Source organism: Cherax quadricarinatus, chromosome 77 (assembly GCF_038502225.1).
Source record: "Cherax quadricarinatus isolate ZL_2023a chromosome 77, ASM3850222v1, whole genome shotgun sequence".
Taxonomy (NCBI): domain Eukaryota; kingdom Metazoa; phylum Arthropoda; class Malacostraca; order Decapoda; family Parastacidae; genus Cherax; species Cherax quadricarinatus.
The window spans coordinates 12,125,217-12,146,336 of NC_091368.1; the positions used below are offsets into that span (position 1 = coordinate 12,125,217).

Sequence of the window (21,120 nt, forward strand, 5' to 3'; positions counted from 1 at the left end):
ACATTAGCGTCAGCCTGTCTTTCACAGGCTTGTGTCCTGGCATTTCCTTTTCCTCTTGTGTAATGAAGGTCCTCTTTGGCATTTTCTTCCAAAAGAGGCCTGTTTCGTCACAACTGAACACTTGAACAGGTTTCAGTCCTTCAGCCTCTATGTACTCCTGGAATTCATGCACATATTTTTTCAGCCGCCTTGTGGTCAGAACTGGCAGCCTCACCATGCACCATGCCTTACCACACTGTGTATGCCAGTACGGTTCTTAAATCTCTCAAACCAGCCTTTGCTGGCCTTAAATTCACTCACTTCACCCCTATTTGCAGGCAATTTCTTTACCAAATCTTCATGCAACTGCCTAGCCTTTTCACAAATAATCGAAGTCATAAGAGTATCTCCTGCTAATTGTTTCTCATTTATCCACACCAATAATAACTTCTCAACCTTTTCCAGTACTGGTGATCTCATTTTTGTCAGCATAGTTACTCCCTTTGCAACAACAGCATCCTTTATTTCATTTTTCTTGGCCACTATGGAACATAAGGTTGTGTAGGGTTTCTTATACATCCTGGACAGTTCGGCCACACTTGTACCACTTTCATATTGTTCAATGATGGTTTTCTTAAATTCAATCGTATTTCTCACCTTCTTTACCACAGGATTGGCACTAGGAGCTTTCTTTGGAGCCATGGTAGCTTATTTAGTACTTGCAAGCACTAAAATAAATGGAATATTATGAAATATTTCGCTGGAGCACGTGAGGGAACCTTCGCTCACTGGTAAACAATGCCAGACTGGCTGCCGCCCTGGCTCACGCCGTGGGTACGCGTCCCGGACGAACTACGACTGGCGAGTCAACCTATGAAAAGCGAGTCCATGTTTATACGAAAATACCCCTATGATTGGCGAATTTTACGATTGCCGGGAACTACGAAAAGCGGGGAACCACTGTATATGCATATGAATGTATATTTAGAATTCGCAGAACAGGCGAAATATTCACAAACACTAATTTCTGGTCGAAGGAGACTCGAACCTACGAACCTTGGGACAAGATACCCATGCTCTAACCTAACTAACAATGACAGCTAATTCAATTGTTTCTTACCTCCGCAGAAGGAACTCTCCACCGGGGAGCTGGTGGTGCTGAAGAGTGTGCAGTTGAGCTCCTCTGGTAATTACAAGTGTGAAGTTATCACCGAGGGACCAAATTTTCATACGGCCGACAAGATGGCTCCCATGACCGTCATCCGTGAGTATTACGTGGTCTCTGTTTTTTTACACGGTGTTATACAAGGTTGGTTTTAGGTTATGGGTTGCTAACTGAGTTTGCAAGCTAAGAACTGTTACCTACATCAGCTAATTTGAGAGTATTTTTTTTTTTGTTAGAAGATATATAGATATATATAGATAATGAACATGATGAAGTTGGAGCTGTCTGTTTGCCACGTCGTTGTAAGTACCTCTCTCGTATGTGCGGGTTATTTGTTTAGTGTTCCAGTCACAGTATTGGACCTTTTTTGTTATTTATTTATTCAGTGATTTTATTTTGCCAACTGATTTCATTATGATGTATGAAAATGCTCTAGACACGAGTCATCCTAGGAATAAATGATCTCAAAGGAATGATGTTCTAGAGAAGGGTAAAGTCAGAGTGAAGTTGTTGCTTGCTGTCCATCATGTTATGTAGAAGCTCACTTCTCGCTGTCCTCGGTGTTGAGCCAATTGTGGTGCTCCTGTATTCAAGGCTCTGCTGAAATTACAGATCTATCTAGGCCAGGTTCAGGCGAATGATAAGTCGTCTTTCTTTGTTATCTATTCAGTCAGGAAGTCGCAGATGAGACGGGGGTACGGCAGTTCAAGAAAATGGAGCATACTCGTACTGAATCTTGCAACCTCTACTGTCGAGTAGTTAGGAAGCTATAAGCTTCCTAGCTTCTTCATTTGCAAGATTTAGAATGTGATTCTTCATAGTCTGTTTGGAGTTATATTTCACCCAAGGATATCAGCCTCGACCTCGGGTACCAACACTCCAATTCATTCTTACCACTCCTCCAGCATTGTCATTATAGTTTCTAGAGACCATTACTTGTGTTTACTCAGAAAGAAATGTGACCTATCATCATTTTCCCCTGGATGATTTAACTGTAAACTGGTGATTAATGTAACAAAGAGCAGCTGTTATTTCTTCTCTTGGATAAGTAAATGTCAGAGTACATTCGTCTGTATGTGCATGGGATTCTAGGATGAGCTGAAGGTTACTGAAGTAGACATTTCATTATAATGACCTCAGCGCACTTCCCTGTGGCACTCGTGCTTCAGTAGAGCGTCTTGTTGACTTTATCCAGTTAAGAACTAATCTTAGAGGTCTACCTTGAAGGGAATCATTGTTCAGGCAAAGTGCTGAGCCAGAGACTACTATTACTTGCATTTTTGCAAAGTTTCAGGTGTCATACTTATCCTAAAGTGCCCGCACTGTTCAGTGCTACTACACAGCACATCTGAGATTCACCCAGCAACTGGTGGCACATATTGGAGAGGTTTAACAGCAGATGAGCAGCAGAGTGACTTTTTCTGAAACAATATTGGCGATATTGAGGAAGAGAGTGGTAGTCCGTGAGATTATGTCACAAGAATTTTTTCAGCGTTTGACAGGAGTAATACTGGTCTGTTGTTGCAGATTTCTGCTTTATTATTTTTGTGAATTGGGATTAAATTCGCCTGTTTACAAAGTGAAAGCTATTTACACTCTGCTGATAATATATGTCATTACCTAGCTTTGCCCTCAAACCAATATCGCCACAACTGACTCATTATTTATACTTCACGATATAGATGTCTGGTAGCTAAAACAAAGAATGCTTCTCAAGAGTGATACCACCTTTATAATGAAGTGCCTCAGCTAGTCAGTTCGCTCACTACAGGTAGACTCTTATCCAGTGCAAAGATTGGTACTTCTTTAAACTACTACATCCTATATCATTTATTTCATGTTACCATTCGTTTCTATTGCTAACTGACCCCTTGTTTACTCTGTATTAGGACTGACTGTCACTCGTGACGTAATGTTTTCTTATTAAATATCCTAAGATGTATGTATAAAGGTGTGTGTCTTTCTACAACATAAAAACAAAACATAATACCAACATAAAAAAAATACAAATAACCTGCACATATCTGTGGAAAGTTATGAGGACACGTCGGTCCATCGAGGACAATTGTGACCAGGCAGCGGGTCAGGGCGGACCAAACTGTCGTCATTACTTTCCTCTCCTAAGTACAGGATATTTGTTATTTTTTCCAGCCACGAAACTGTGACATTTTATCAGCTATAACATAACAGGAACTTTAACGACAAGCAACAAAATGCAACAATAACAACAAAAACAACTACAACAATAACATCAACAGTAACAATATCAACAATAACAACATCAACACTACAAACATCAACGACAACAACAATAACAATTGCTCCGGATATAATCCTGGCAGACATCCCAGAGGAGAAGCCGCGTATCTACGGGACGAAGCATGACTACCATATAGGCGACACTGCTTATGTGACCTGCGTCTCTGCTGAGTCCCGCCCTCCTGCTCAGCTCACCTGGTTCATCAACGATAAGGAGGTAAGTAGATCCTGCTTCACCTGGTTCGTCAACAAGATGTTCTGTTCACAATGCCTGATTCATCAGGGAGAAGGAGTTATATTCTCCTCTAGTTCATCAACATAAAGGTTAGGCTGCTAAGTTCACTTGGTTCCGTAAGGACAGGTAAGTGAATAAATCGTTTTCAAAACCGACAAGTTAATAAACGAGACATTTATAAAAACAGGTGAATCTGTCCACTTCTGAAGGTACATCAACGACAGAATAGTCCGATCACCTCATCGTCATCTCTGAATCTGAGAGAGCCAGCAGCAGGTGACAGACCCACTCTGCGCTATTCTGAGAAAACGTCCCCTCATTCCTTCAGTTGCAGCCTTGCAACATTGCATAGGTCCTCATGACGCAATGAGAAGTGTAAAAGTACTTGAGTTAAAGATTCCCCCCCCCCCCCCGTCCGTGGCTTGTCTTGCATATTGTCTTGCATATTGTCACAGTTGCTCTTTGCTGATGGCACGGTGCTTTTGTGAGATTCTGAAGAGAAGTTGCAGAGGCTGGTGGATGAATTTGGTAGGGATGTAAACGAAGAAAATTAAAAGTGAATATAGGAAAGAGTAAGGTTATGAGGATAACTAAAATATTAGGTGACGAAAGATTGGATATCACATTGGAGGGAGAGAGTATGGAGGAGGTGAATGTATTCAGATATATAGGAGTGGACGTGTCAGCAGATGGGTCTATGAAGGCTGAGGTGAATCACAGAATTGATGAGGGGAAAAGGGTGAGTGGTGCACTTAGGAGTGTGTGGAGGCAAAGAACTTTGTCCGTACAAGCAAAGAGGGGAATGTATGAGTATAGTTGTACCAACACTCTTGAATGGGTGTGAAGCATGGGTGATGAATGTTGCAGCGAGGAGAAGGCTGGAGGCAGTGGAGATGTCATGTCTGAGGGCATTGTGTGGTGTGAATATAATGCAGAGAGTTCGTAGTTCGGAAAATAAGAGAAGGTGTGGGATTACCAAAACTATTATCCAGAGGGCTGAGGAGGGGTTGTTGATGTGGTTCGGACATGTAGAGAATGGAACAAAACAGAATGACTTTGAGAGTGTATAAATATGTAGTGGAGGGAAGACGGGGTAGGGGTCGGCCTAGGAAAGGTTGGAGGGAGAGGGTAAAGGAGGTTTTGTGTGGGAGGGACTTGGACTTCCAGCAAGCGTGCATGAGCGTATTTGATAGGAATGAATGGAGACAAATGGTTTTCAATACTTGACGTGCTGTTGGAGTGTTAGCAAAGTAACATTTATGAAGGGATTCAGGGAAACCGGCAGGCCGAATTTGAGTCCTGGAGATGGAAAGTACAGTGCCTACACTCTAAACGAGGGGTGTTAATGTTGCAGTTTTATAACTGTAGTGTAAAGCACCCTTCTGGCAAGACAGTAATGGAGTGAATGATGATGAAAGTTTTTCTTTCTCGGGCCACCCTGCCTTGATATATATATATATATGTATATATATATATATGTATATATATATATATATATATATATATATATATATATATATATATATATATATATATATATAGATATATATATATATATATATATATATATATATATATATATATATATATATATTTTAAGAAACCAGCCGTATCCAACCGAGGCAGGGTGGCCCAAAAAGAAAAACAAAAGTTTCTCTTTTCAAATGTAGTAATTTGTACAGGAGAAGGGGTTACTAGCCCCTTGTTCCCGGCATTTTAGTCGCCTCATACAATCGCATGACTTACGGAGGAAGAATTCTGTTCCACTTCCCCATGGAGATAAGAGGAAATAAACAAGTACAAGAACTAGAAAGAAAATAGCAGAAAACCCAGAGGGGTGTGTATATATATATACTTGCACATGTATGTGTAGTGCGACCTAAGTGTAAGTAGAAGTAGCAAGACATACTTGAAATCTTGAATGCTTATGAGACAGAAAAAAGGACACCAGCAATCCTACCATCATGTAAAACAATTACAGGCTTTCGTTTTACATTCACTTGGCAGGACGGTAGTACCTCCCTGGGAGGTTGCTGTCTACCAACCTACTACCTAGGATATATATATATATATATATATATATATATATATATATATATATATATATATATATATATATATATATATATATATATATATACATATATATGTGCAAAACAACCACTCTGAAAGAATAGAGAAATTCCAAGCGCTTGGAATTTCTCTATTCTTTCACAGTGGTTGTTTGTTTTGCATATTCTGAAATCACCTGTTTACTGTGATCTTATTGCATATATATATATATATATATATATATATATATATATATATATATATATATATATATATATATATATATATATATATATGTATATATATATATATACATATATATATATATATATATATATATATATATATATATATATATATATATATACATATATATATATATATATATATATATATATATATATATATATATATATATATATATATATATATATATATACATATATATATATATATATATGTACATACATATATAATATATATATATATATATATATATATATATATATATATATATATACATATATATATATATATATACATATACATACATATATATATATATATATATATATATATATATATATATATATATATATATGTACATACATATATAATATATATATATATATATATATATATATATATATATATATATATATATATATATATATATATATATATATATATGTATGTATATATATATATATATATATATATATATATATATATATATATATATATATATATATATATATATATATATTTATATATATTATATATGTATGTATATGCAATATATATATATATGCAAAAAGATCACAGTAAACAGGTGATTTCAGAATATGCAAAACAACCACTGTGAAAGAATAGAGAAATTCCAACCGCTTTCGTGACTACTCACATTATCAAGGAACAATAAAAGTAATGCATCAAAGGAAGGCATATAAAGGGTCTAGCCCACACCTCACTATCACATCCCAGAACAAAAAAACACCTGACGAGCGACTCATAAGAAAGGGAACACTGCAGCAGGCCCGCTGGCCCAACTAGACAGGTCCTTCACACAACCCACCAACAAACTATTCTACCCATGAATTAAGAATTTTAAAATTTATTATTTGCCCAATGTATTATTAAATTCTACCCAAATTCTATTAATTATAAATAGATCTAATTTATATAAACCAAAGGAAGCATTCATATTATTGTCAAAACTTCTTTTTATGAAACAAGATTCTATTATATTCCTGTCGAATTAAATAACTTAGCCCATTCTATTAACTTTACTGTTGAGTTTGAAGAAAATAACTCATTGCCTTTTCTAGATGTTTTAATTATTAAGAGTAATAATGAATTCAAATTTAAAATTTACAGAAAACCTACAAATTACTGTTCCTATGTTCACCATTATTCGTCACATCAAGATAGAGTTAAACTGTCTGTTTTCTCATCAGTGTTTTTGAGAGCTTTAAGTATTTGTAGTCCAGAGCTCATAGATGAAGAAATATCCAAAATTTATGAAATAGGTAATGATTTGAAATACCCAAGGCAGCCAGCTTTCAGAGCAAAGGCTTACAGCTTTTCATCTCATCCCCTGCATGCATCAGCCTTACTAGAGATTTTAACAATAGAAGGAATTCGCAAGAGCAGGCGAAATATACAGAAACATATATATATATATATATATATATATATATATATATATATATATATATATATATATATATATATATATATATATATATATATATATATATATATATATATATATATATATATATATATATATATATATATATATATATATATATATATATATATATATATATATATATATATATATATATATATATATATATATATATATATATATATACATTATATATTTTACAAAAGGTTCAAGAGATACATTTTTAATATAAAGATGGCATGTACAGTACATGAGAAGTAAGAGATACATGTCTAGTACATATTGTTACATGTTTGTCACTGATTATAATGCGAAAATCTCATCCAGCTCTTCAGAACTGGGGCGCTTGCCCAAAATACAGCAGGCATTACCCCTCTGAACAGCAGCGCTGAGTCGCTGGAAGAGAAAACTAGCTGCCCTGGGATCCCTAGCTACCCTGTTGAGTTTTTTGCCTAGCTCCTTAAGGAACTTAGATGCACTCTTTCCCCATGAGCCAAGAGTCTCTGAGCCTATGGGAACAAACATATAATGGTGGGCAAGTTCTCCAAATTTTCTAGACTTTTGGGACTCCCTGACGCTGGCGGCTGCCCCTCCTTCCTCCCTGGTGTATTGGAGATAAGTATCAGCCAAGGTAGATGCACATGTGTAGTCTCACACCACCTGCTTACCGTCTGTCCAGGCTTGAAGTGATATCATCTGGACACTTCTGGCTGCCATCAGATCTGCATAGTTGGGGTGGCTCCCTTACTGTTGGGCATCCGGCTGTTGTGAGGCTCTTCTTGATAATGTTATTAACCTCCTCATGTCTTGCAATCTTTCCCTCGGATTTACGGCACACAAGACCATGTGAAAGAATAGTGAAATTTCAAGTGCTTTCGTGACTACTCACATTATCAAGAAATAATGGTCATTCCTTGATAATGTGAGTAGTACGAAATCGCTTGGAATTTCACTGTTCTTTCACAATTGTTGATTTGAATATTCTGAAATCACCCGTTTACAGTGATCTTATTGCATATATTTATATATATATATATATATATATATATATATATATATATATATATATATATATATATATATATATATATATATATATATATATAACACAAACTTACTTCTTGAGAAGTTAGATATATACATTACATGGAACTTTTGTTATTTTTAGGAGAAAATTTCTGGAAAATTCATGGGAAAGCGATAAAGCCGAACTGGTCATAGAGCTGAGAGAATAGAATTTCAGTATAGTGAGAAGAGAAGAGATTATGGAACCTCCACCACTGCTTGCTATTTATCAGTTTAATTCACACTCAACCAGACACCTTAAACACATTAGAATATGACAATGAACTTCCTTACAGTCCTCTGGAAGTAGTCAGGTCATATAACCTTTCTTTTTTTGTTTTATCTTCTTGTTTACCAACAACGTTTTTCACTCCACTGTCGTTCTAGTTCTTCTCCTAATTCTTTCCACTGAATTTATGACCTGACAAATACTTAACTGCCTTTTCGATTTCGTTTAAATTTTAATCTTTGGTGAAAAGGAAAATAATGGCTAAATTAAGAAGACGTTATGCTGGAACCATTAATTGAATTCCAGCAGTGAGATATTTTAATGGAAAACTATTTCACATCTTCAGAAATAATCCGGGATTTGTGCAGGTAAAGTTTGCATCATTCTGACAGCTCATTTGTCAGCAGGAGTGACTTCTGGCGTGCTTCTTTGTGCAAAGTTTTTTTTTTTTATGTCCCTCTGTCAGTTTCGTTCACTTTCATAAAAGCAAATGTGGGTAGCTGTGCCGCCAAAATATGTTAATTTTCCCTTGCAAGTCTGGTTGAAGATGCTAGGTCGCAGAATGTACAACTTGAGAGCTTAAGGAGCGCGTCATCCTCCCTGGAGACACAGCCGAGAATTATTAAAGCCGAGCAGTTAATGTTCTCTCAGCGCCACGGCCGCCATTAAAGTCTGGAAGTTAAGGTTAACGAGGAACGAAAATACCAATTTTGTGTTTTTGAAGGAATAGGAATTTCTGGTAGATTTTTATGAAGGTTATTATTTTCGGGGGTGAAGCGATAAACCCCCAGGAGTCATACATCTGCTGGGAATTTGAAATAATCAGGATGGATCAGAGGAAAGGGAGGTAGCTCTAATTCCATGGATCAAGAACCCTTAACCGGCATCAAGTCACGTTTGTGAAGAAAGCAACTTACATAATTTAAGACAACATTTGCACATTATTCCTAGAGGCCAAACCTCCCATCACTAGTTTACGCACTAGTAAGCAAACCATACCACGGGTGGGGTTTGAACTCGCGGTCAGAGAGTATGAAAACTCCAGACCGTCGTGTTAGCCACTGGGCCAGCTAGCTTATTTAGATTCATCCAACTAGGTATATTTCTACACCATAGGAAGGTTAGCACTAGTAATAGGAGTCACTGATCGTGATAAAGTCCCTAGTGGACAGAAATATATCTAGATGGATGAAGTTTATTATAGGTGTGTGGTTCAGTGGTTATAGCACTAGCCTGTTAGTTTCATGCCAGTACTGTGGTTCAGTGGTTATAGCACTAGCCTGATAGTTTCATGCCAGTACTGTGGTTCAGTGGTTATAGCACTAGCCTGATAGTTTCACGCCAGTACTGTGGTTCAGTGGTTATAGCACTAGCCTGATAGTTTCATGCCAGTACTGTGGTTCAGTGGTTATAGCACTAGCCTGTTAGTTTCACGCCAGTACTGTGGTTCAGTGGTTATAGCACTAGCCTGATAGTTAGCACTAGCCTGTTAGTTTCACGCCAGTACTGTGGTTCAGTGGTTATAGCACTAGCCTGATAGTTTCACGCCAGTGCTGGTTTGTGAAAAAAGACATGTACAGTATGTAAGTGTGTTTCTCCACGTCGTGTTGGTATCACCATACCATTTCTCAGTGCTGGCTTGCCTGATAGTCTAATGCCAGTGCTGGCTTGCCTGATAGTCTAATGCCATTGCTGGCTTGCCTGATAGTCTAATGCCATTGCTGGCTTGCCTGATAGTCTAATGCCAGTGCTGGCTTGCCTGATAGTCTAATGCCAGTGCTGGCTTGCCTGATAGTCTAATGACATTGGTGGCTTGCCTGATAGTCTAATGACAGTGCTGGCTTGCCTGATAGTCTAATGCCAGTGCTGGTTTGCCTGATAGTCTAATGCCAGTGCTGGCTTGCCTAATAGTCTAATGCCAGTGCTGGCTTGCCTGATAGTCTAATGCCAGTGCTGGCCTGCCTGATAGTCTAATGCCATTGCTGGTTTGCCTGATAGTCTAATGCCAATGCTGGCTTGCCTGATAGTCTAATCCTAGTGCTGGTTTTCCTGGAAATTTCAAGCAAACCCGATTTGGTTTGCTTGCTCTTTGAGTTTTAGTTATTCTTTGATGTGAATAAAGAATTATCATTTGAAAAACGAACTTGTAATTTTACTTTGCCCAGAGTACTCACAGAGTACTCTGCCTCTGTAATTGTAACTTGAAGAGTACATAATGGTCTCAGCACATTCGTATGGAAATATAGCACAAATATTTAAATGATCCAAACTTTTAAGTTTTAGACAATCCAAAAAAACAAAAACAATTGTCTTGATTTGACTGTCAGTGATGGTATCTGTTATTTTCTCGCTGTTTATTTCGTCTGCGATCCTCTTCCCAAACATTAGTCTTTTTTCTTTGTATTTAGACTGTTATATCAGTGTTTGGTAAATGGACACAGATGCAACTATACACAAATAACCCGCACATAGGAGAGAGAAAAGCTTATGACGACGTTTTGGTCCGTCTTGGATTATTAGTTGTCATGTGGGTTATTAGTGTATTGTTCCAGTCATGTTATTGTGATATTTTGTTCTTCAGATGCAGCTTGTGTGACATTTAATTGTGACAAGGTATCGCTCTCCAAGAGCTTTGTCAAGCCGTTACGACTTGACGAAATTTAATTGTGTCACATGTGTCTATTTACCTAACATTTTTTTAGTAATTCTACTATTAAATTTATTTTTTATTTTATTACCACATCGGCCGTTTTCCACCAAGGCAGGGTGGCCCGAAAAATAAAAACTTTAATCATCATTCACTCCATCACTGTCTTGTCTGAGGCGCGCTTATAGCTATAAAACTATAAGCGTGCCTCAGAGTACAAACATTATACTTCTCATCTCCAGGACTCAAGTCCAGCCTGCCAGTTTCCCTGAATCCCTTCATAAATATTACTTTGCTCACACTCCAACAGTACATCAAGTCCTAAAAACTATTTCTTTCCATTCGCTCCTATCTAACGCTCATGCATGCTTGTTGGAAGTTCAAGCCCCTCTCACATGAAACCCCCTTTACCCCTTCCCTCCAGCCTTTCCTAGGCCGACCCCCTACCCTCCTTCCCTCAACTACAGATTTATGCATTCTCTAAGTCATTTTATTTTGTTCCATCCTCTCTATATGCCCGAACCACCTCAACAACTCCTCAGCTCTTTAGATAATAGTTTTGTTAATCCCGCACCTCCTCCTATTTTCCAAACTACGAGTTTTCTGCATTGTATTCACACCATACATTGCCCTCAGACATGACATTCCCACTGCCTCCAGCCTTCTCCTTGTTGTAACATTCACCATCCATGCTTCACACCCATATAAGAGCATTGGCATAACTATACACTCATACATTCCCCTCCTTTCTTACATGGACAATGTTCCTTGTCTCCACAAACTCCTCAGTGCACCACTCACATTTTTCCCACTCATCAATTCTATGATTTACCTCATCTTTCACAGACCCATCTGGTGACACGTCCACTCCTAAATATCTGAATACATTCACTTCCTCCATACTCTCTCCTTCCAATCTGATATCCAGTCATTCGTTACCTATTTTTTTTGTTATCCTCATCACCTTAATTTTTCCTAAATTCACTTTTAATTTTCTTCTTTTACATACCCTACCAAGCTCATTCACCAACCTCTGCAACTTCTTCTCTTCAGAATCTCCCAAAAGCACAGTGTCATCAGCAAAGAGCATCTGTGACAACTCCCATTTTGTGTTAGATTCTTTATATTTTAACCACACACTTCTTGCCAACAGCAGATCATTCACTTCTCTCACAACCCCATCTATAAATATACTGAACAACCATGGTGACATCACACAGCCTTGTCTGAGGCCTACTTTTAATGGGAAATAATCTCCTTCTCTCCTACATACTCTAACCTCGTTAATAACCCTTCACTGTTTTCAATAACCTACCTCCTATTCCATACATTTGCAACATCTGCCACATTGCCCTTCTATCCACCCAATCATAAGCCTTTTCCAAGTCCATAAATGCCACAAAAACCTCTTTAACGTTAATTAAATACTGTTCACCTATATGTTTCACTGTAAACACTTGGTCTACATACCCCTTGCCCATTGTAAAGCCTCTGTTCATTTGCTCTCCTATTCTCCGTCTTACTCTTAATTCTTTCAATAATAACTCTCCAATACGATTTACCAGGTATACTCAACAGACTTATTCCCCTATAATTTCTGCACTCTATTTTTTACCCCTTTGCCTTTATACAAAGCAACTATGCATACACTCTGCCAATCCCTAGGTACCTTACCCTCTTCCATACATTTATTAATAAAAGCACCAACCACTCCAAAACTATATCCCCACCTGCTTTTAACATTTCTATCTTTATCCCATCAATCCCAGCTGCCTTACCTTCTTTCATTTTACCTACTGCCTCAAGAACTTCCCCCACACTCACAACTGGCTCTTCCTCACTCCTACAAGATATTATTCCTCCTTGCCCTATACACGAAATCACAGCTTCCCTATCTTCTTCAGCATTTAACAATTACTTAAAATATTCCCTCCATTTTCCTGATACCTCTAACTCTCCATTTAATAACCCTCCTCTCCTATTTTTAACTATCAAATCCATTTGTTCCCTAAGCTTCCTCAACTTATTAATCTCACTCTAAAACTTTTCTTATTTTAAACAAAATTGGTTGACAACATCTCACCCACTCTCTCATTTGCTATCTTTTTACATTGCTTCACAACTTTCTTAACCTCTCATTTTCTCTTCATATTCTTCTCCCTCCTTGCATCACTTCTACTTTGTAAAAACCTCTCATATGTTAATTTTTTCTCTCTTACAACTCTCTTTACATCATCATTCCACGAATCGCTCTTCTTCCCTCCTGCACCCACTTTCCAGTAACCACAAACTTCTCCTGAACACTCTAACATTACATTCGACCCCATTGCCTATTCTTTCACTAGCCCATCTTTCATCCAATAGTTGTTTAAATCTTACATTAACTTCCTGCTCTTTTAGTTTAAAAAACTTCACCTATCTGTTACTTGCTGCTTCCATTTTCCTTATATCCCATCTACCTTTCGCTCTCACTGTAGATACAACTGAAAAGTGATCTGATTTATCTGCAGCCCCTCAATGAACATGTACATCTTGAAGTCTACCCAACAGTCTTTTATCAACCAATATGTAGTAAAATAAACTACTGTCATTACGCCCTACATCATATCTCGTATACTTATTTATCCTCTTTTTCTTAAAATATATATTACCTATAACCAAACCCCTTTCTATACTAAGTTCAATCAAAGGGCTCCCATTATCATTTACACCTGGCACCCGAAATTTATCTACCATACTCTCTCTAAATGTTTCTCCTATTTTAGCATTTAGGTTCCATACCACAATTACTCTTTCACTTTGTTCAAAAGTATCTACACACTCGCTTAACTTCTCCCAAAACCTCTCTGTCTCCTCTACACTTCTCTCTTCTCCAAGTGTCACACTTACTATGACCGACTTTTCGCATCCGACTCATATCTTAATCCATATATTCCTCGAATTTATACATTTACATTCCCTCTTCTCCTTCCATAACTGATCTTTCAACATTATTTCAACCCCTTCCTTAGCTCTAACTCTCTCAGATACTCCTGACTTAATCTCATTTATTTCTCCCCATTGAAACTCATCTGCCTCATTCTGTTTCTTTACATTCATAATATTAGCAATCATTTCTTCCTTACCATTCGCACAACATCCACGCACTTTCAAGCATCCCATATTCATAAAGTTTTTCATCTTTTTTTTAGTATTTTCAACAGGAGAAGTGGTTACTAGGCCATTGTTCCCCGCCTTTTAATCGCCTCATACGACACGCATGTCTTACGGAGGGAAAACTCTTTTCCACTTCCCCATGGAGAATAGAGAATTAAAGAAGAACAAGAACTATTAAGAAAAAGGGAAGAAAGACCATAGATGTGTGTATGTATATTTATGCATGTGCTTGTCTGTTTTAGGAGACCTAAGTGTAAGTAGAAGCAGCAAAATATACCTGTTATCCAGTGTGTTTATGTGACAGAAAGAAATCACCAGCAATCCTAACATCATATAAAACAGTTACAGGTTTCTTTTTCACACTCACTTAGCAGGACGGTATTACCTCCTTGGGTGGTTGTTGTTTACCAACCTTCTACCATTATTACTGTAATATTAATGTTTCCAGAACAACAGAGTAATTTCTTAAACAAACAAGATCCTTCCTCTGGATATCTAAATTTTTAAACTCACTTTAGTGGTGTTATTCTGACTCGAAGATTTTGTTTCGTCTTCTATTCTCTTAGAAATATCAACAAATTGAACCTATCAGGATGCACTCAAGGAATTTCATGCAGATACGAATTCCACATTACAGATGAGCTAGAAGCAGGCTGACACTCTCAATCCTGTCTAAGTACTATTTTATAAATGAAACAATTTATGGTCTCAGCTAAATTATAATATTTGGAAAAGCTTGGTCACGACCTCTTTACTAGGCACGGGCCAAGGTAAAACAGCCCTGCCTCTATAGCTCTCGATTTCATTCCCTGTCCACACCTGCTTAATTAATCATGAGGTGAGAATGGGGGTACACAGTACCCTTCTTGACAGGAGTCGTGTATCGGGGGTTCACATCTCCGCACCTGCCTTGTCAGGAGCCAGATGCAAGACAGTCACGTCCTAACAAGTACCTTAGTCAGGAGGCGGGTGTAGGGGACTCAGACCCCTGCTCCCTTCAGGTCAGGCTCGAGGTGCAGACGAGTCTCCTCTTCATGCATCATGAATGAAAATGGATGTAAGGGAGCCCCCACTGTACACATCCTGTCTGGAAGTGGATGTAGGCCAATCAAAACCCCTCCACCTGCCTTTTCACAAGATATGTATATTTATAATATATATATTAATATGTATCTATCTATACATATATATATATATATATATATATATATATATATATATATATATATATATATATATATATATATATATATATATATATATATATATATATATATATATATATATATACATACATATATATATATATAAATATATAAATATATATATATATATATATATATATATATATATATATATATATATATATATATATATATATATATATATATATATATGTATATGTATATATATATATATATATATATATATATATATATATATATATATATATATATATATATATATATATATATATATATGTATGTAGTGTGACTTAGGTCACACTACACATACATGCACAAACATATATATATATATACACCTATCTGGGTTTTCTTCTATTTTCTTTCTAGTTCTTCTTTATTTCCTCTTATCTCCATGGGGAAGTGGAACAGAATTCTTCCTCCGTAAGCCATTCGTGTTGTAAGAGGCGACTAAAATGCCGGGAGCAAGGGGCTAGTAACCTCTTCTCCTGTATATTTTACTAAATGAGAAACTTTCGTTTTTCCTTTTCGGCCACCCCGCCTCGGTGGGATACGGCCGGTGTGTTAAAAGAAACAATATATATATATATATATATATATATATATATATATATATATATATATATATATATATATATATATATATATATATATATATATACATATATATATATATATATATACATACATATATATATATATATATATATATATATATATATATATATATATAAATATATATAATATATAGGGAGGTACCACCTCTAGAGCTGTCCTGGGGACCCTCTTCCTCAGAGAAAAGAATAAACTTGCTTCAGGGAAAACTCAAGGTTCTCCCTGAAGCTGTTTGGGAATTTTCTCCTACAACCCCCTATATTTAATATATATTTTATTTAAAGACAAAATACATTGACAAAACATTCACAAAGATACAATAGAAAGTAAAACAACATAGGTAACTCAGAGCTCTATATATATATATATATATATATATATATATATATATATATATATATATATATATATATATATATATATATATATATATATATATATATATATATATATATATATATATATATATATATATATATATATATATATATATATATATATATGCAGAAATTTTTAAGATGTGTCACTCAACAAAGTGAATAAGTGTACCCAAAAAATGTTCTCTTATGGTGCGCCGAGCTATAAATAAAATTTTTGGAACACTACATATATGTTTGAAATCAAGATAAAAATAACTTTTGCAATGATGTTCCTCTAAACATAAGGCAATAAAAAAATAATCCCATTCTCAAAGCGACTCAGCTCTCCAAAATAAGCAATTTGGAATGCCTAACATGTTTTTAATAACAGTATGAAACGAGCTTCCAAATAAACTGCCACTCAAGAAAGTGCAATTAAAAGAATCGTATGCCCATTTGTGCTGCTTCTCAATATCCATCCCCCCCCAAAAAAAAAAAAAAATTTGGAACACCATATACGTCTTCAAAATGTTGCACTACTGAAATTTAAAACAAAACAAAAATTCCCACCACAGGCAACGCTCCCTCCCCCCATCCCCCTCCAAAAATATTTTGAATCGCTGTAAATCTTAGAGCCTATTTCTGCGTACAAGACAGCATGTGACAATTTTCAGGATCACTGGATTTTGCTGGGATTGCCTTAAAAATATACAAATAAACAATCAAAAATATATGTAAGCTATGAGCAACATAATTATTCAGAAAAAATCATGATGTTAGAGCGAGTATAATTTTGTTACAATATATTTTTTTCCATTGGATGATCGAGCATCAGCTGCTCTCACTACCAAAGAACTCATACGGGTTTAATGATTTTCCATAGCACCAGCACTGTTGAGCACAATCACTGCTCCATAGCACCAGCACTGTTGAGCACAATCACTGTTCCATAGCACCAGCACTGTTGAACACAAACACTGCTCCATAGCACCAGCACTGTTGAACACAAACACTGCTCCATAGCACCAACACTCATGAACACAAACACTGCTCCATAGCACCAACACTCATGAACACAAACACTGCTCCATAGCACCAACACTCATGAACACAAACACTGCTCCATAGCATAGCACTGTTGAACACAAACACTGCTCCATAGCATAGCACTGTTGAACACAAACACTGCTCCATAGCATAGCACTGTTGAACACAAACACTGCTCCATAGCACCAGCACTGTTGAACACAAACACTGCTCCATAGCACCAACACTGTTGAGCACAAACACTGCTCAATAGCACCAGCACTGTTGAACACAAACACTGCTCCATAGCATAGCACTGTTGAACACAAACACTGCTCCATAGCATAGCACTGTTGAGGACAAACACTGCCCCATAGCACCAACACTGTTGAGCACAAACACTGCTCCATAGCACCAACACTATTGAGCACAAACACTGCTCCATAGCACCGGTACTGTTGAGCACAAATACTGTTCCATAGCACCAACATTGTTGAGTACAAACACTGCTCCATAGCACCAACACTGTTGAGCACAAACACTGTTACATAGCACCAACACTATTGAGCACAAACACTGCTCCATAGCACCAGTACTGTTGAGCACAAATATTGTTCCATAGCACCAACATTGTTGAACACAAACACTGCTCCATAGCACCAACACTGTTGAGCACAAACACTGTTACATAGCACCAACACTGTTGAGCACAAACACTGCTCCATAGCACCAGCACTGTTGAACACAGACACTGCTCCATAGCACAAACACTGTTGAGCACAAACACTGCTCCATAGCACCAGCACTGTTGAACACAAACACTGCTCCATAGCACCAACACTTATCAACATAAACCGCTCCATAGAACCAGCATTGTTCAGCACAAACACTGCTCCATAGCACCAGCACTGTTGAACATATACACTGCTCCATAGCACCAACACTGTTGAGCACAAACACTGCTCCATATCACCAGCACTCTTGAATACAAACACTGCTCCATAGCACCAGCACTGTTGAACACAAACACTGCTCCATAGCACCAACACTGTTGAGCACAAACACTGCTCCATAGCACCAGCACTGTTGAGCACAAACACTGCTCCATAGCACCAACACTGTTCAGCATAAACTGTTCCATAGAACCAGCACTGTTCAGCATAAACTGTTCCATAGAACCAGCATTGTTCAGCACAAACATTGTTCCATGGCTCCAGCACTGTTGAGCACAAACACTCCTCCATAGCACCAGCACTGCTGAACATAAACACTGCTACATAGCATTAGCACTCTCTAGTAAAAATACTCCACAATAGCACCTGCACCGCTGAACACAAACACTGCTCAGTAGCACGTGTACTGCTGAGCACAAACACTTGTCATTATCACCTGCACTACTGAACACAAACAATGCTGAATAGCACCAGCACTGTTGAACACAAACACTGATCCATTGCACAGACACTCTTCCTTAACACTAACAATACTCAGTACTATTCAATACTAGCATTGCTAATTAGCTACAACACTAATCAGAGCTACAACACTAATTAGAGCTACTCAGTAATAAAACTGCTCAGCACTAGCACTACTCAGCATCAGTACTGCTCCTCAGCACCAGCAGCTCTCAACAGACCTGGTCAGCAGTACTGCTCAGTAGCATCACTAAGCAACAGAACTACTCAGCACCATTACTTTTCCGGCGCCTGCACTACTTCTTAGCAGCAGCACTGAGCAGGAATCAAGACCGATACTGCTCAGCACTAGGACTGCTTTTTATTAAGAACACTGCTCGGTATCAGCACTGCCCCCTGCTTCTAGCACTGATCAACACCTTCACTAATCACCTCTAGTATTACTCCAGAGCACCAGCACTGCTGATTATCAGCACTCCTGTTTTACCCCAGCATTGTTTCTTAGCACCAACACAGTTTAGCATCACCACTGTTCAGCAGCTGCACTGCTGTATAGAAGAAACACTGCTCCACACTGTAACTGATAAGCACTGTTCTGAGCATTACATGAGAAAGATTAAGCCTATATCGCTCTACCTACTAAATTACTTTCATGGGTTTAACGGTTTAGCTCTAGTGTTCACTAGATCACTTTTGATATAAAAACAGAGAAATGTTACTGGGTTTGCCCAAACGACATACACCTTCATGAGAAAACTGTATTTATATTAAAATACAAGAACACCAATAAAGTAATCTTCATGAAAGACATGACAACCTTGTATATAAGCTGGGAAAATACAATGGGTAGGTTGGATGGGGCTGTCTAGGAAGACAGTGCTCCAGAAGGTGCTATGGTTGTCCTGGAGGACAACACACCGAATGTAGATAGTGACCCTAGTGATGAAGCAGGTAAAGACAACGTTATTCAGTTTACAGAGATACAAATTACCGACACTGTTGGAGATGGAACAAAAGGGGAGGATGTCTCAAGGAACATAAGAACATAAGAACATAAGAAAGAAGGAACACTGCAACAGGCCTACTGACCCATGCGGAGCAAGTCCATGTCCTCCCCCCCATCCCCCGGATTAGCCCAATGATCCATCTCCCCAGATTAGCCCAATGACCCACCCAGTCTGGTCACCTCCACTCAAGGAAGGAGCACGGCACCAGACCCAGCAGCACAAGCTAGTCAGGTCCAACTCACACCCACCCACACCCACTCATGTATTTATCTAACCTTTTTTTAAAACTACACAACGTTTTAGCCTGAATAACTGTACTCGGGAGTTTGTTCCACTCATCCACAACTCTATTACCAAACCAGTGCTTTCCTATATCCTTCCTGAATCAGGAAACAGTGTTGACACATTACCAGTACAAAGTGTTGGAAGCACTGATATCCATAGAGGGACTGTAGGTAATGGAGAAACAGATACAAATACGCCAGCAGGGAACGCAGCCACAAAAAATCCTAACAAACGAAATTCCAATCTATGCAAATTCTGTGCCTTGGGTATCTGCAGGCATGATAAATCTGGTAAAACAGGTGGGACATGCACTTGTGACAATCCCAAAATATGCCGCACCCACATGACAACAGGAAAATGCAACTCTCCTTCCTATAACTAATTTCACCCCGAAATGTGTCACTCGTCACTCCATGAAAGAAAATACTACAGCGTATACTGCCAGGCCCATCATCTAAATAGGACAAGAAGGCAAAGGCCAACCAGTCTATGGGAAACAAAAGAGGGAAGCCATAACATCTCTAGAGAAGGAGGCTTTTTAGTGTCAGGAAGGAAGAAAAGACTTGCAAGAATGACAGAAATCTTACACCAACTGAAAACACTTCTGGAGCAGAGGCACAGTCACTGACATCCACTCCAGAACATCAGATATTAGAGACAGCAAATAAAACCCCCCAGAATTCCATCAATATAATGACATTTATCTATGAAAACATGCAGAGTCTAAA

General features: G+C 37.6%; 1 protein-coding gene across 1 annotated transcript in view; it reads left to right on the forward strand.

The window, feature by feature from the left end:
• The window catches only part of LOC128702000 (uncharacterized), a 237,416-nt gene that overhangs the window by 180,367 nt on the left and 35,929 nt on the right, over positions 1-21,120 (forward strand). The window contains exons 2-3 of the mRNA XM_070101492.1: positions 1,108-1,243; positions 3,487-3,620. Of these exons, the coding sequence (XP_069957593.1) occupies positions 1,108-1,243; positions 3,487-3,620 (270 nt within the window). The remainder of the gene's footprint in view (positions 1-1,107; positions 1,244-3,486; positions 3,621-21,120) is intronic.